The sequence below is a fragment of the Cupressus sempervirens genome, chromosome 6, assembly GCF_028749045.1.
Source record: "Cupressus sempervirens isolate cs-2001-9-10 chromosome 6, ASM2874904v1, whole genome shotgun sequence".
NCBI classification, from domain to species: Eukaryota; Viridiplantae; Streptophyta; class Pinopsida; order Cupressales; family Cupressaceae; genus Cupressus; species Cupressus sempervirens.
Window position 1 is genome coordinate 98848596 of NC_143123.1, and position 14738 is coordinate 98863333.

Genomic DNA, 14738 nt, shown 5'->3' on the forward strand with positions numbered 1-14738 from the left:
AAGAGTAATATTTTTAATGAAGAAAATTAAATTTTTTCATTGTCTTTTTTATCATGAATCAATAAAGTTTAAAAAAAATTGTATTTTTCAATTTCAAAAAAAATGTAAATTAATAAACATTTTGCAAACATTAGTATATCAATAAAATTTTTAGATTAGAGAACTTGGTGATTCCATTAATTTTCTGCCTTGGGCAGCACTAATAATCACTTTTCAAACCTTTCAAACATTTAACAAAATCTACAAAATAAAATTCATAGATGAACCATGCTTCCCCTAGTCTACTAAACTCACATCAAAAATATATAATTCATACGGCAGGAGCAACCAGATCTCGCAAGTACTAAATTGTTTTTTCGCTTAGGTACTAAATTTGATGTATTGCTTTTTAATTCGACTTCTCCTGTCCTCGAATTCAATCCAACACTTGGTATTTTTCTATACATTCTTCTGATTTTCTCCATTACTGCACCTCAGGTGGATTGAAAGAAGCAATAATGGCTCCGCCTGTTCAATCTCAACGTCTTCCACCTCCCTCCCAGCCATCTGGGTATGTTAATTTTCAGATTTCTTAGGATGTTTTTGTTTCCTATTTCCTGATGTTTTCTCGACCAAATCTTAAACACTCACTGAGAAAATGAGAATGAAAAATTCGATTCAGCTTTTCATTATTTGCCTCTTATTTGATTTCGTGGTCATTTTTCCCATCGAGTTTCAAATTTCCAATTCTAAATTTTAATTTTAATTTCTGGCAGCAAGGGTGAAGTAGGAGAATTGAAAACCCAACTGAGGCAATTAGCTGGGAGCAGAGCAGCGGGAGCCGAAGACTTGAAACGGGAACTATACAAGAAGGTCATATCGTACATGACCGTAGGGATCGATGTCTCTTCCCTCTTTAGTGAAATGGTCATGTGCTCTGCAACATCAGACATTGTGTTAAAGAAGATGTGCTATCTCTATGTGGGCAATTATGCAAAGGTTCATCCAGATTTGGCTCTTCTGACCATCAATTTTCTCCAAAAGGATTGTCAGGATGAAGATCCCATGATCAGAGGGCTTGCTCTCAGGAGCCTTTGTTCTCTCAGAGTGAAAAACCTGGTGGAATATCTTGTGGGTCCTCTGAGAACAGGGCTTCAGGACAGCAATAGCTATGTGAGGACAGTGGCGGCCATCGGGGCATTAAAGCTCTATCACATCTCTCCATCTACTTGCATTGATTCTGATTTCCCTGTGGCCCTAAAGGCACTTATGATGCACGATCCTGATGCCAAGGTAAACTTGTTGCTTATTTTTTGATCTATAATTAGAGTGTGGTCAGATTAGTAGAGGTAATCTTGAGCTGGTCAATGCTCGTGTTTCTCTTGGTACTGAAAAAGCATTGGCTATTAATGGATCAAGCGCATTTTGTTTTGTTAGTATTTGCATTTTTTGAAGGTTTGAATATCGAGTTAGATACTTTTGGTCTGTTTGGGAATCTGGGGGATTTGGTTTAGTAACAATTTTCAGCTTTTTCCCTAAGAACTACAATGGTAAAACTGACATCAATCTAGGGCCAGTGTCTGCAGAGGACGTTCATCCTTTACGTGTTACAACATCAATCTCACACTGGCCCAAAAACATAAAACAGTAAAAGTCAACAAAAATTAGAACGCAAACATCTCGAGAAATTCTAATACCAACTCCACTAAGGTGCTAGCAAGAAGAATATATCATTAATGTCAACAAATGACCAGTGTAGGTTGAATTGAAAAGTACAGAAGCGGTGAAAACAGTTAATAATGAGGTCTAAAATGACTCTATCGACCAATTTTTGGATTCAAATCTTGGAATCAATTCAAATAAGATTCTGAAATATGTAGCTGTGGAGGCTGAAGACTGAATTCAGGATTTTGAATTTTTTTAGCTCTTTTGGGCACATTGATATCTTGATCAAGATTCTAATCCCATGGCCTGGTATTATTGAGCAGTAATGTTGAGGAACTTGTAGAGGTTCTATAACGTCTAAATTTGAGTTTATTCGCTTTCTCAATGTCTTTGAACTCTGAACCGGCAAGGTTTGGGTGACCTGAGATAGTTGGATTCCTTCAGGGAAGGGACTTCGCTACCAATGAATTGCTCTGCCAGGGGAAACGTATTTGTCTCTTTCATCAAAACATCCTGTTTTATTTGACATCACAGAATGAACTCCTGTTCAATTTTTTTGAGACATGTTTTGTTGTCTTTTGAATAAGCTTATCTTAACTGATGTCGGTGATAAAGCATCCAAATGGTATGGTCTGTGAAACATGGTAATAGCAATAAAATAATAGTATAGAACTGATATTTTTGTTTTAACCTGAGTCTGGAATACTATTGCTAGAATTGAGTGAATAGAATAAGCTACACGCTATTTTGTTTGTCAGATTGAGATCCTTTTTTGTGCAGTGAGTATACCTTCTAGGTGTTTTCTTTCAAAAGGTGCATGAATTTCACCAGTATACCAAGTCTCGGTAAACAATTCTCCAATTTCTGAAATACACCAATCAATGTTTCTTTGTGCGTATACAGTGGTCCCTCAAATATCTTTATCAGAGCTACATGATTTAGTTTTCAAATGAAAAAAATGATGTAATAACCTCATTTTAATTTGCCCTAAAATCACAATTGCAACATATTAGAGTGAGGACTACATCTTAGCAATTAAATATCTCTGTTGTGATGCGCCCTGAGCCTTGAACCCTGCGCGCGCACATCATATTTGTAGATTATCACACACACACACACACACACACAGAGGGTTAAGAAAACCACATCATATTTGTAGATGATCAATAATGCTATACAAATGATTACGGTTTGGAAGAAGAGACACAATGAGTCCACCCAAAGCCATTTCTGCACCAAGCTCAAGAGGGATGCCTACCAAAGCCCTCTCACTTGGCAGCTTGTACACGCTTTTGCCATCTTGCCTCATCTACCAGAAAATACATACCATCTTAAGGAGTTAAGTGGAGGGTGTAAGCAGGTTCCTTGACTCTTCTACCTAAGGGCCCATTGGTCCCAGGAGCCATTGTCTTCAACTCTAGGACTACCTATTTGCTTAGCCCTCTCAAACCCCTTTTGCTTCCACTTCCGGCCCTTCCCTTCAATATGAATTTCAGACAATCAGATATTTCTCACATGTTTGTCATCATGGTAACATAGTCAACAGTATTAATGTTGGTAAATGATAGTCACCATATCTTATATAGACTTGAGCATAACACACACACACACGTGTATATATGTTTGTATATAGACACACACATATATACATATGTTTACTGTACAGGGTAAAAAGCTTAACACATGTATAACACGATATAATGCAGAACAGATACTTTATTCATGTATGCATTTGCTGATTACCATCCGAATACAATGATTACAACAGTTACAAGGATGATTCCAAAGTCCATCTTGGATGTGTACGTATACCTTTCCGAAAGGGTGACTCAAGCGTCACTCGCCCGTTCGGATACTACTCTACCCGTCGGCTACACTATACATTTTACCGACAACATCATCCCCCCCAAAAAAGAAAAGTCGTCTCCGGACGACCATACAACAAAATTTCAAAACAAAATACATCAATGCATAAGTACTAGACAGAGAGATGCGTCTGCGTCTTTAGCTTGTTCAGCTCCATCCGTAACTTGTAGACTTGTTCTTTCTTGATCTTCAGCTCTGCTTCTACTTCCATCTGAAGCTCCAGGGTTGACTGCATCATCTCTCTGACTTCTCCCAACTCCTCCTTCTTTGCTGCAATCTTTTCCTTTTCTGCTGCCAACTGTTCTTTTTCTGCTAACAAGGCTATCTTCTCGGATTGCCAGGCCACCCTCTCAGATTCTCAGGCTGCCCTCTCGGAAGCTAACCTGGCAGCTGACTCCTCCTGAGCTCTCTCAGCTGCTGCCTGATTCGCCTGACTCCTTCGAAGAGTGTAGTATGCTTCCCTGTATAACTTTGCTATCTCATGAATCAGAGCCTCTACCCAGCTCTCCATCTCAGGGTCTCGCGTCGTGCACCAGTCCTGACGCATCTCTGTGGTCTCTACATCTGGCCATCCTCTCTCCTCAAAACAAACTCTAAACGCAGCTGGACATCCCAACCTCATGAAGGCTATGACTCCCTCCAACTCTTTCACAACTAACTCCAACGCCTGAGTCTTAGCCGAAGCTAACACTTGGCGAGCGTGAGATGCTAGAGCTGCGACATCATCAAGAAAAACTGCCTCTGTCATCACTGTCTCTTGCGCTACTGGGTGTTCCTGCTGTGTACCCATAGCCCTCTCCACAGCCTCCGCCATACGCTCAATAGCACTATGTGGTACTCCCTCACTCTATGCTTGCCCAACCTCCTGTACTGGGTTCTCCGGAATTGCTTCCCGTATGGGTGTCGGCAAGTACGTCACTCGAGGTGCGGGGGTTTGGTGGAACTTTGTACTCAGGAAAGCACTCAGCCTCTGGGAACGACTCTCTATCTTGCTCCAGTGATGCCAACAGGGCTGTATCTACTGTGATCACCACATCAGAACCTACTACATCCAGTCTGATGCCTGATGCCCCCAACTCCTTGCCTGTCGCTATCTCCATCACCCCTGTCTCTGTGTCTATCTCTATATTAGGTACCAAAATCTCCTCTCCTATATCTGGTAGAGTCTCACAAGCCGGCTCCATTGGTACCTCCGGAGCTGCCATCTTTGTCGGTGTCAGATGTGACTCCGCTACAACTCGTGTCTCTACAATGGGCTGCGTCATAGCTAAAACTGGTGTCATCAGCACTGGTTGCCTGAGCTGTCCAAACCCTTGAATACCATGTATGCCTATAGGAATCAAGTGTGTCGTGGTTGAAAGCACAGGCCGTGGAAATCTCAAAGGTGTAGCCGTGATCACCTCAACCTCTTCATCGTCTTTTGCTTCCCCCTTAGACCAACTCTCTTTTGAAGATGTCTTCTCTCGGCCACTATCTGTGTTTCCACCATTTGGCCTTGGTCGCTTCTGTCCTACAATTTTGGTGCCAAGAGTATCCAGATGCCTCAACTGCATAATAGGTGGCTCGCTAGGCGCGAGTGGTCCTGGTTTTGCCTCGAGTGCATCATTCGGGATCATCCGCGTCGTTGCATCCAAGAACAGACCAATAGCATAATGTGGCATATAGAACGTTTTGTGCTGCAATGTCATAAACTCTGACATCCGCTCGGCCAATAATGCTGCCCAATCATAAATCTTGCCGTGCAAAATTCTGTTCATCATGGCTACGTGGGGAAAAGAGATATCTGAAGCGCGGCTCGAACTTGTGAGGCGGCTTTTAACTATGTCCATCAAACAACGTCAATGCCCCTCCTGGATACTAGATTTCTTTAGCCCTCTGCCTTTGGACATGTTTGAAAGAACCTCTTGTTCTGCCTGCGACAGGTCTCGGCACACAAGCTGTATCAACTTCAGTTTCACTTCATAGCTCAACTTTTTTGGCTTGCTATCTATTTTTCTCCCGCCCTGAGCATGACTAGGTATGCCAAATACTCGCGTAAAATCAGCCGGTTTGAATGATACTACTAATTTGTGATCCAAATACTCAAATGCATTGGTTCGAGAGAACTTGTCATATGTTTCAATCATAATACGCAAAAACCCTTCGTAGTCTCTAATGCAAAATACTGGCATTTGCACTACCCATTCCACTTGAGCTTTCCTGATACTAGCCTTCACCAGATGGTTATCTGGATTCTCCTGCCACTGCTTCCAGCACTCTGCACCATTTAACCCTTCGAATGTGATACTCTGTGTTGTAAGAATGTCTCCCGGCTGCTTCGGTTGCTTAGCTTTCTTTTTACTTGCACTTGCACTAGTTCTTGCACCAGGCCCTCTATAGGTCCCTCTTGCTACACGAATTCCAAAAGGTAGTGTCTTCGCATTCTTGTTCATGGCAGTGTCTTCGTCTAGTTTCCTCTTCCAAGCCCTCTTTCCAGCTGACTGCATAATTGTCACCCTTTTGTCGTTTTGTGAATAAATCTCAAACTGTTAGGGTAGTTACCTCCTGTACAAACTTTTCACAATCTCCTTTCTTGTCCTGGCTTTTGTACTGTACGGCTTCTCCAAACTATGTGAACAACTTCTATGGTATGGCTTTAGCTGTAACTCTTCCTGCTTAGTACGGTTTCCTTGCTGTTCTGAAACAACTTAACTCCTCTTCAATGATTCGTACGGCTTCCAAATTTCCTAGCATTTGCATACTTTATAGTCAAGTTTATTCCCTCTTGCCGTACGTTGTACGGCTTTCTTTTCCCTATGGTCTCAAATCTGTACGGCTCAGCCTTGATGATTTGTTTCAATTTCTTCTTAGCGTATGATCTTCCTTTCTAATGTAGTTTAGCCTGACTGTATAGTTTCTCTTTTGTGTTATGGGCCGTACATTTTAAGTTCCTTCCTTCCCCTTTCTTATCGTACGGAAGTTCCTTCCTGCCACTGGCTTGACTTTGCTTGGTAATTGTTTGAAATCCTTTCAGGTTCCTTCGTATGGATTTTATTTCCTCATGAGCTTTCACGCACGGGCTTTTTTTTTTCCTTCAATTCTTTTCTATTTGTGTTGTATGGTTCTTGCCACGTTTTCCTACCATGCATAATGTATCGTATGGCTAATTGTAATATTTTCTTGTGTATGCTTCCGACTGGCTGTACAGCATCACCGTACGGTCTTTTCTGTCACTCTTGGCCGTACGGCCTTCACGTCACCTCTCCTTTGTGGCCTGGCTCCAATTTATCCTCTCTATGCTTTGAAACGACTTCAAAATCCTGTATTTAACTGATTGCTTTTCTGTGCTTCTGCCCCCACCATCGTACGATGGTTTTGTCTTCCTCCTAATGTCCGTACGAAGGCTTTTTCTCAGCAATTTCACTCGACACGGCACAGAGTCCAAAACTAAATGGCTGTACGGTCTTTTGATTTATCTTTTACTAATAACTCTTCTTCTACCACCGTACGGTGATGTCCCTCACAGGCCGTACGGTCTTCAATTTCTGCTGTATTTGATGTCGTATCGTCATTAATATCTGGTCTCCTCTATCTGCCGTATGGTCTTTCTGATATGGTTCCTTGCTCTCTCCATACGGATTTTCTGGATCTTCCAATTGTGATTGTTTTGAGTTCTGGCTTACATCTTATATTCTTTTGAGACCATACGATTTTTATTTCCAAAACATAAGCCTTTTGAAGCCATATGGTCGTCTAAACTCCTTTCAAATTCTCTCTAAACTCACTTTATTACTATTCTCTCTAAACTCACTTTTTATTATTTTATTATTTTGCCCAGGCTTTTCTTCATACTTTTCCTTTTGATGATATCTTCTAAGGCCGTACGACAGACTTCTGCTCCCCACTTTTAATATTTAAAATTCCCATCTTAATAAATTTACTTTATGCTTCATGTTTCATTATTTTATCACTTCATACTTTTAAAACTATAGTTTATCACTTGACATTTTAAAACTATATTCAACTTTAATGTTAAACATATATACATTATTTACAGACGTTTTTTCTCTTCCTTCAGCTGTTTGTTAGTAGGGGGTGATTTCGTTCACGGTATATTTTCGACTTCGATCCGTTTACGACATCTAGTATTTCTTTTCCAGTCCAGTGTCCACAACTTAATTGCGCCATTATATCCAACTTCCCGTATTTTGTATGGTCCGACCCATTTAACTTTGAACTTCCCAGGCCTAATTTCATTCTATCCATTATACTTCAGTACTAACTGATCGGGTTGAAAGTTGTTTAATTTTAAGTGTTTGTCGTGCCATGCCTTCCTCCTGTTTTGTGTTACTTCGATGGCCCATTGCGCCTGCAGCCGTCTCTCATCAAGTTTGTTCAAATTGTTTAGTCTCTCCCGTAAGCTCTCCATGTCACCCAATTTGTTCTCCAGTGCTATCCTTAAACTCGGTATCATGAACTCTGTCGGTACTACTGCTTCCTGTCCGTACATTAGCTGGAACGGGGTATGTCCTGTAGTCACTTTGTATGAAGTACGGTACGCCCATAGGGCGGATGGTAACTTTTCTTCCCAGTCCTCCCCCTCAATTGCACAGGATTTATAAATTACTCCAACCAAGATTTTGTTCGTTGCTTTGGCCTGTCCGTTAGCCCTTGGATAGTACGGGCTCGACAATGAATGGTAAATCTTGAACTCCGTAGTGAGTACTCTGATAACATGGTTGACAAAGTGTCCTCCCCGATCACTTGTCGATTGGAGGGGGATCTCGTACCTTGTAATAATTTGCTCATATAAAATTTTTGCTATGCTTATTGCCAAATTATCTGGTAATGCCCGTGCCTCCACCCATTTAGTTAAGTACTCCGTTGCTACCACAATATATCGGCACCTTGTTTTACTCACCTTCAGTGGTCCAATGAAATCTAATCCCCACCTTTCAAAAAGTTCCTGTGCTTGCGAGGGAGTCAAGGGCATAAAATCTCTCTTCAATGGTTTTCTAGCTCGCTGGCATGTATCGCATGCCACGACCCATTCTCTAGCATCGTTGTATACGGTTGGCCACCATAGCCCTGCCAGAAGTATCTTCCGTGCAGTAGTATCCGGCCCCATGTGTCCTCCTGCTGGGCCTTTGTGTGCCTCCTTTAGTACTTTCGGAATTTCCTCTTCGAGAACACACCGCCTCAAAATCTGATCTGGTCCCATCTTATACAATAGTCCATTGATTAATTGAAAGGTTCAGCTTCTCAATACCAGTTTCCGTCTTTCACTGGGTGGCATGTCACTTGGAAATTGCCCCGTTGATAAATATTCTTCGATCCGTGTGTACCAAACTGGTAGTACCGTGATGTGAAATAGCTGCGCATCTGGAAAATCATCATTAACCCCCTCAGGTGGCTCCCCCGATTTTATTCTCGACAGGTCACATGACTCTTCCTTGGCCGTACCACAATCTTAAACGTGAACTCTTGTAATAACAACAACCATCGACTTATTCTTCCTTGAATAATTGGCTTATTCACTAAGTACAGTAGCGCCTGATGATCTACGTAGAATACAAAGGGAGTGGCCAACAAGTAATGCCTAAACTTCTATACGGCATACACCATCCCCAATGCCTCTCGCTCCGTCATACTATAATTTTTCTCTGCCTTTGACAATAATCTACTTGTAAAGTACACTGGATGGTCCAACCCATGGTCACTAGTCTGTGCCAGTGTTGCTCCGATGGCATAATTTGAGGCATCTACATGGACATGAAATTCTTTATCCCAATTCGGATAGGCCAAAATCAGAGCCGTAGCCAACCTTGTCTTCAGTTCCTCAAAAGCTTCATTCCGTTCAGCCTCCCATCTGTAGGATTCACCCTTGTAGGTGAGTTTGTCCAGCAGATAAATTTTTTTCGCAAAGTTTTTAATAAATCTCCGATAATACTCGATGTGCCCTAAAAATGACTTCACTTCCAACACATCCGTCGAGGGCGGTATCTCCAAGATCACACAGACCTTGTCTGGGTCAGTCTTTAATGCTTCTTTACAAACTATGTGTCCAAGCAGCTTTCCCTGTGGCACCATAAATCTACACTTCTTTGGATTCAACGCCAATCTTGCTCATCTGCACCTCTCCATGCATTCTCCTAACGCCATTATATGCTTGTCCTCTATGCTAAAAATTGACCAATCATCTAGGAATGCCTTAAAATTTCCAACTGACATTTTATCAAATATGTACAAGATAATCCTTTGGAACGTCGCTGGGGCATTGCACAATCCGAACGACATCCTGTTGGATGCATATACTCCATCCTCCACAATGAATGTCATTTTTAACTTATCCTCCTCTACGATTGATATTTGATTATACCCTGAGAATCCGTCTATGAATGAATAAATTTCATGCTCTGCTACTTCCTCCAAAATGCTATCTGTAAAGGGTATTGGAAACGGGTCTTTAATTATTACAGCGTTCAAACATCGAAAGCCCACAAATATTCTTATTTGTGTCGTGTCCTTTTTCAGGGATATCACGATCAGTGATACCCGCTCACTTGTTTGTACTTTAAAAATGATTCTTGCTTCCAGCATCTTGTCAATTTCCTTTGTGACCCGCATTGTATAGTTCTTATTCATTCGGTACGGCTGCTTCTGCACGGGTACTGCACCCTCGATTAATGGTATCCGATGGACACATAGCTCTGGTGGTACTCTTTTAAGTCCTTATATGTCCAAGCAAAAACATCTTTGTACTCCATGAATATCCTGAATGCTGTTGCCTTCAACACTGGGTCCCAATCATCTCCTACAAGAATGTTCTTCGGATTTTCCTCATCACCCAAGTTCATTGTTTTCATCGTCGGCTCTTCATACTTCATCGGTTTATCTTTGCTGAACGTATGGGCTGGTGTTTGATCCACTTGCGCTTCTTCCTCCTTCAGTTCAATGTACTCCTTCAGAAACTCATCGCCTGCTTTTTCTTCGTCAACACTCAAGACGTTGCAACTTGGAAAAACCTCATAATCTTCCATTTACCAGTGTAGCAATCCATTTATTGAATCTAGGTCATCATCAGTTGACCCTCCTTCTAATCTCAACAACCCTTCTTCATCCAGTTCCATCCTCTTTTTCCCTTCGTTGTCACTCTCGCCTTCGCCTTCTGAGTCCGACGATGCTGCTTCTTCTCCTACCATCTGTATATGTAAATCAATTATAAATCTCCTGCCTCCTCTCTCCATAGACAGGGTGTTCCGCTTCCAATCGTGCTTTACCTTTGCCTGCACTAGCCACCCTCGCCCCAGGATGGCGTCATACCCTCTTCTCTTCAATGGAATGACCACAAAATTCAGTAAAAAGGGTTGTGTCCCAATTGTTTCCGGCTGTGCCATCAGAGTTCCCAACGGCTTTATTCCATTATGATCTATTGTGAGTAATTGGAAAGTAGGCGGCCATAGTGTTGGTTGTCCAAGTTTTTTCCACACATCTTCAGGTAGCACATTTACCCCTGATCCTCCATCTACTATTGTATACGTCAACACAGTACCCAGAATGCCCATCTCCACTATTGCCAAGTGTCTACCTGTCATAAGTGCCAACAACATCGGGTCTATTGCTGCTGCCATTGTTTCCTTACTATCTTTTGCTTCCTCTGTCACCCTCGGGGATGACATCATATTTATCATTGCCGTACGCAACTGTGGCATTGTGAGAAGGAGGTCATTCAGCTTAATCGACACTTTTGTTTGCATTATCTGTTTCACCATGCTTTGTTCTGCCAAGTTTCTTTTTGATGTTTCGGCTGTGTCCTTCACTTGTAGTTTCTTTGCTTTCATTTGCTTTTCTATTTCCGTTCGGGCTTTTTGTAACATTTCCTTCTCTTCTTCCACATTCGAATATTTTGCTTTCCTTGCCTGTTCCAGTGTGATCGCCAGTACCTTCTCATCACACGTTTCAATACTTAATAGATTTACGCCTTGTTTCGGACATTTAGAATCTTCATGGTCTCTTGGACCACACCATCTGCACAGTAGCTGTGGCGTCTCCTTCGTAGGACAGTCCCTAGCGAAGTGACCCCAAAGATTGCATGCTTGGCATTGTATCATCGGTCGTCTGCTTGCATCATACTATATTCTACTCCGGCCTCCGTTGTTAGTATTATTGTTTCCACCCCTTCCGCATCTATTATTATTCCAATATCCACCCGAAGTTGCATCATTACTTGTGTTATTGCTGTTATTGGACGCTTCCTGTGTTAGTAACACCTGCTAGTGTCCTTTTGCTTTCAAGTTAAACGGACACTCCTTCAGTGAATGTCCCGCTACTTGGCATATGTCACAAAACTGCTTCTTCGGGCATGAACCCTTCATATGACCATCCTCCTTGCAATCTGTGCACCACAATTCTCCTTTCACGGTATTCAGATTCTTTTTTAAATTCTTGAATTCTTTCATCATCCGAAGCATGTCTTTTTGTAATGCTTTCACTTTTTTGTTCGACTTCTCATCACTACTGCTACTTTTCGAGGATGAATCATCCGAATCAAAAGATTTATGCTTTTTCTTCTTACTCGTCTTTTGTTCACTTTCCAGATCCATGGCATGAGTATATGCGTCGGTGTACGACGACGGTGGTACAATCTTCATTTTCTTTTTAAGAGCCGGCCGTAGCCCCTCTACAAACCACCATTTTTTTAACCCATCTGCTAGTTGACTCTCCATCTTTCCAATCAGTTCTTTTAATCGTCTGGCATAAGTCCAGACTATTTCATTCTTTCCTTGTTTAGTACTGTATATTTCTGCCACTATTTCATTATCATCTCAGAGCAATCTGAATTTTGCTATAAATTCTTTTTTAACATTCTCCCATGTATTAAGTTTTTGAGGACTGGTGTCGGAAAACCAATCTATTGCCACATCCCGCAGGGTCGCTGGGAATTGTCTCACCCAGTCATCCTCATCCGTCACACCATTTGCTGTCCATATGGTTTCACATGTTTTACAGTGTTTGATAGGGTCTGTTGTACCATCACCATGAAACTTGGGCAACTTTTCTTTAGGACCTGCCATCGTTACTTTTCTTTGATTCTGAGGTACTTGTGCACCTATGCTGTTCGGAGCTCCTTCGCTGTTCTGCACTCTTGCGCTGTTCTGTACTTTCGCGCTATTCTGTATAATAGTCTTGTTTCCAACAACTGCATTGTTTGGTGAAAGGTCTTCAAGTGATGTTGTTCTATTCTCCGCCTGTATCCGTTTGTCCGATGTATTAGGAACGAAGAGATCAATCCACACTCGTGCTCCCTCGGCACTCCGAGCCGTGCGAGATGCTTCCCTTCCGTTCTGACACTTCCCTCTTGGCGTATATAGGTTAAGGAACTCTTCTCTTGTTTCCTCCACCAAATTTAAGCGTTGTCGAGTCTCTTCCAGCAATTCCTCGGCACTCCTCAGCCTACTAGGTGAGTGCACTCCCTCCGTCTGTGCCTCTTCACCCCTTCGGTGCCCCTCGGCAATCTGCTGAAGTCTCTGCCTGCGTTCTGCCTGCTGCGCTAAAATTAAAACTTCTTGTGCTGTACGTAGTTCATCCTTATCTTTCACCTTGTTCCTATCCTTGTTTAGCAAATTCAGCATTAATCTTCATATCATTCCTTCATTCCAGGTCTGTTGGGCAATGGCGCCAAATGTTTACCGTACAGGGTAAAAAGCTTAACACATGTATAACACGATATAACATAGAATAGATACTTTATTCATGTATGCATTTGCTGATTACCATCCGAATACAATGATTACACCAGTTACAAGGATGACTCCAAAGTCCATTTCGGACGTGTACATATACCTTTCCGAAAGGGTGACTCAAGCGTCATGCGCCTGTTCGGATACTACTCTACCTGTCGGCTACACTATACATTTTATTGACAAAAACATATATATACACAAACACATATATACACAGATATATGTGTGTGTGTGTGTGTGTGTGTGTGTGTATGTATATATATGTTTGTATGTGTGTGTGTCTCTGATATATATACAACTTACATTTATTTAATAATCATAATGGGCAAGGGTATTAACATAATAGATATACCAATGATTATAAGTGTGAGTTGATTAGAGTTGCTGTAACTCAAATGCTGAAACTGACATTTCCTTTTTGATTGCTTTCACTACCGTTGGAAAAATCCTTTTTTGTTATGTGATCTGATTGCTGCTTGTGTGATATCCGGTTTTCTTATTCCCGATGAATAATTTTGATTAGTGCTTTATTGTTTGTTGAGGGACTTCTAGAAGTTTGATCCTTAAGTTTGTTTTTATTGGTTGATCTGCTGATTACTGATTGCAGGTCTGTATGTCTGACCCGCTCTTCTTTTTTCCCTCCTTTCCATTTATGTGATTCACCTTATATGTCCCTCAAGAAGGATGAAGAGTCCCTACTAATTGAGGCATCCCTTCTTAACTTAATCACTGCCCTATGAATATAACTATGCTTTAAACAAATGATTGTTTTTGTAAAGCAGTCACTGCTATTCCCAGATCTGAAATATAACAGTCCCTTAATTTGCAGAAACCTTTCACATGTTTGGCAAGATTCCCATGATTAATGAAGATACATGTTTGGCAGCCAGCAGATAAGCGAATTGCTACCCTTAATAAACCTCTACCATGACTATGATGTCTTCCAAGATTGCGTAAGGGTTGACTGCTGTAGTTGATTTTTTTTATCCTTCTGCAGATGATTCCCTGCACAAATGAATTGCACCTCTTCTTATACCTATGAATAAGAGGGAGTCACACTCTTCATTTTGCAAGGGACACCTCTCTTCACAAGGTGTTTCTTAATTAAACTTAGTTAGCTCCCTCTTAAATAATTTTCTGGAAACTAGTGTTTTTATTCTAGGTCAACCTTTAATAGGATATCGATGCTTTCTTTATTTTTAACACTGAGTTGAGTCTCTCAAGAGAATATTGGTCAGGCAATATATATGTTGACAGTTTCTGAGTTATTCTCACTTTGGGGGCATGACAGTCCGGTCCTCCTGAAATTGTTGTCCTCAAGCAACTATAATCTTAACCAAATCTTTTCAATGTGGCGAACCCTAATTAATCTTTAGATCCTCCTTGTTATTTAATTAATTTCTGCTGGGTCACTCTCATATTATCTCAAGGAATGTATCTGTCCCTTTTTTTTAAAGAAAAGGGGTAAAAATTTATCGAATCACAAAAGAAAGTACAAAGAAGCCA

At 41.3% G+C, this 14738-nt stretch overlaps 1 protein-coding gene across 2 annotated transcripts in view; it reads left to right on the plus strand.

Annotated features, from left to right (window-relative positions):
* The first annotated feature begins 232 nt into the window (after positions 1–232).
* Positions 233–14738, plus strand: part of LOC149551417 (adaptin family protein) — a 123665-nt gene continuing 109159 nt past the window's right edge. Inside the window, exons 1-3 of one of the 2 annotated variants that reach the window (XM_089786926.1) lie at positions 233–364; positions 478–550; positions 756–1272. In XM_089786926.1, coding sequence (XP_089643052.1) covers positions 498–550; positions 756–1272 — 570 coding nt within the window. In that variant the 5' untranslated portion in view covers positions 233–364; positions 478–497. The other variant, XM_089786927.1, reaches the window with a different exon arrangement.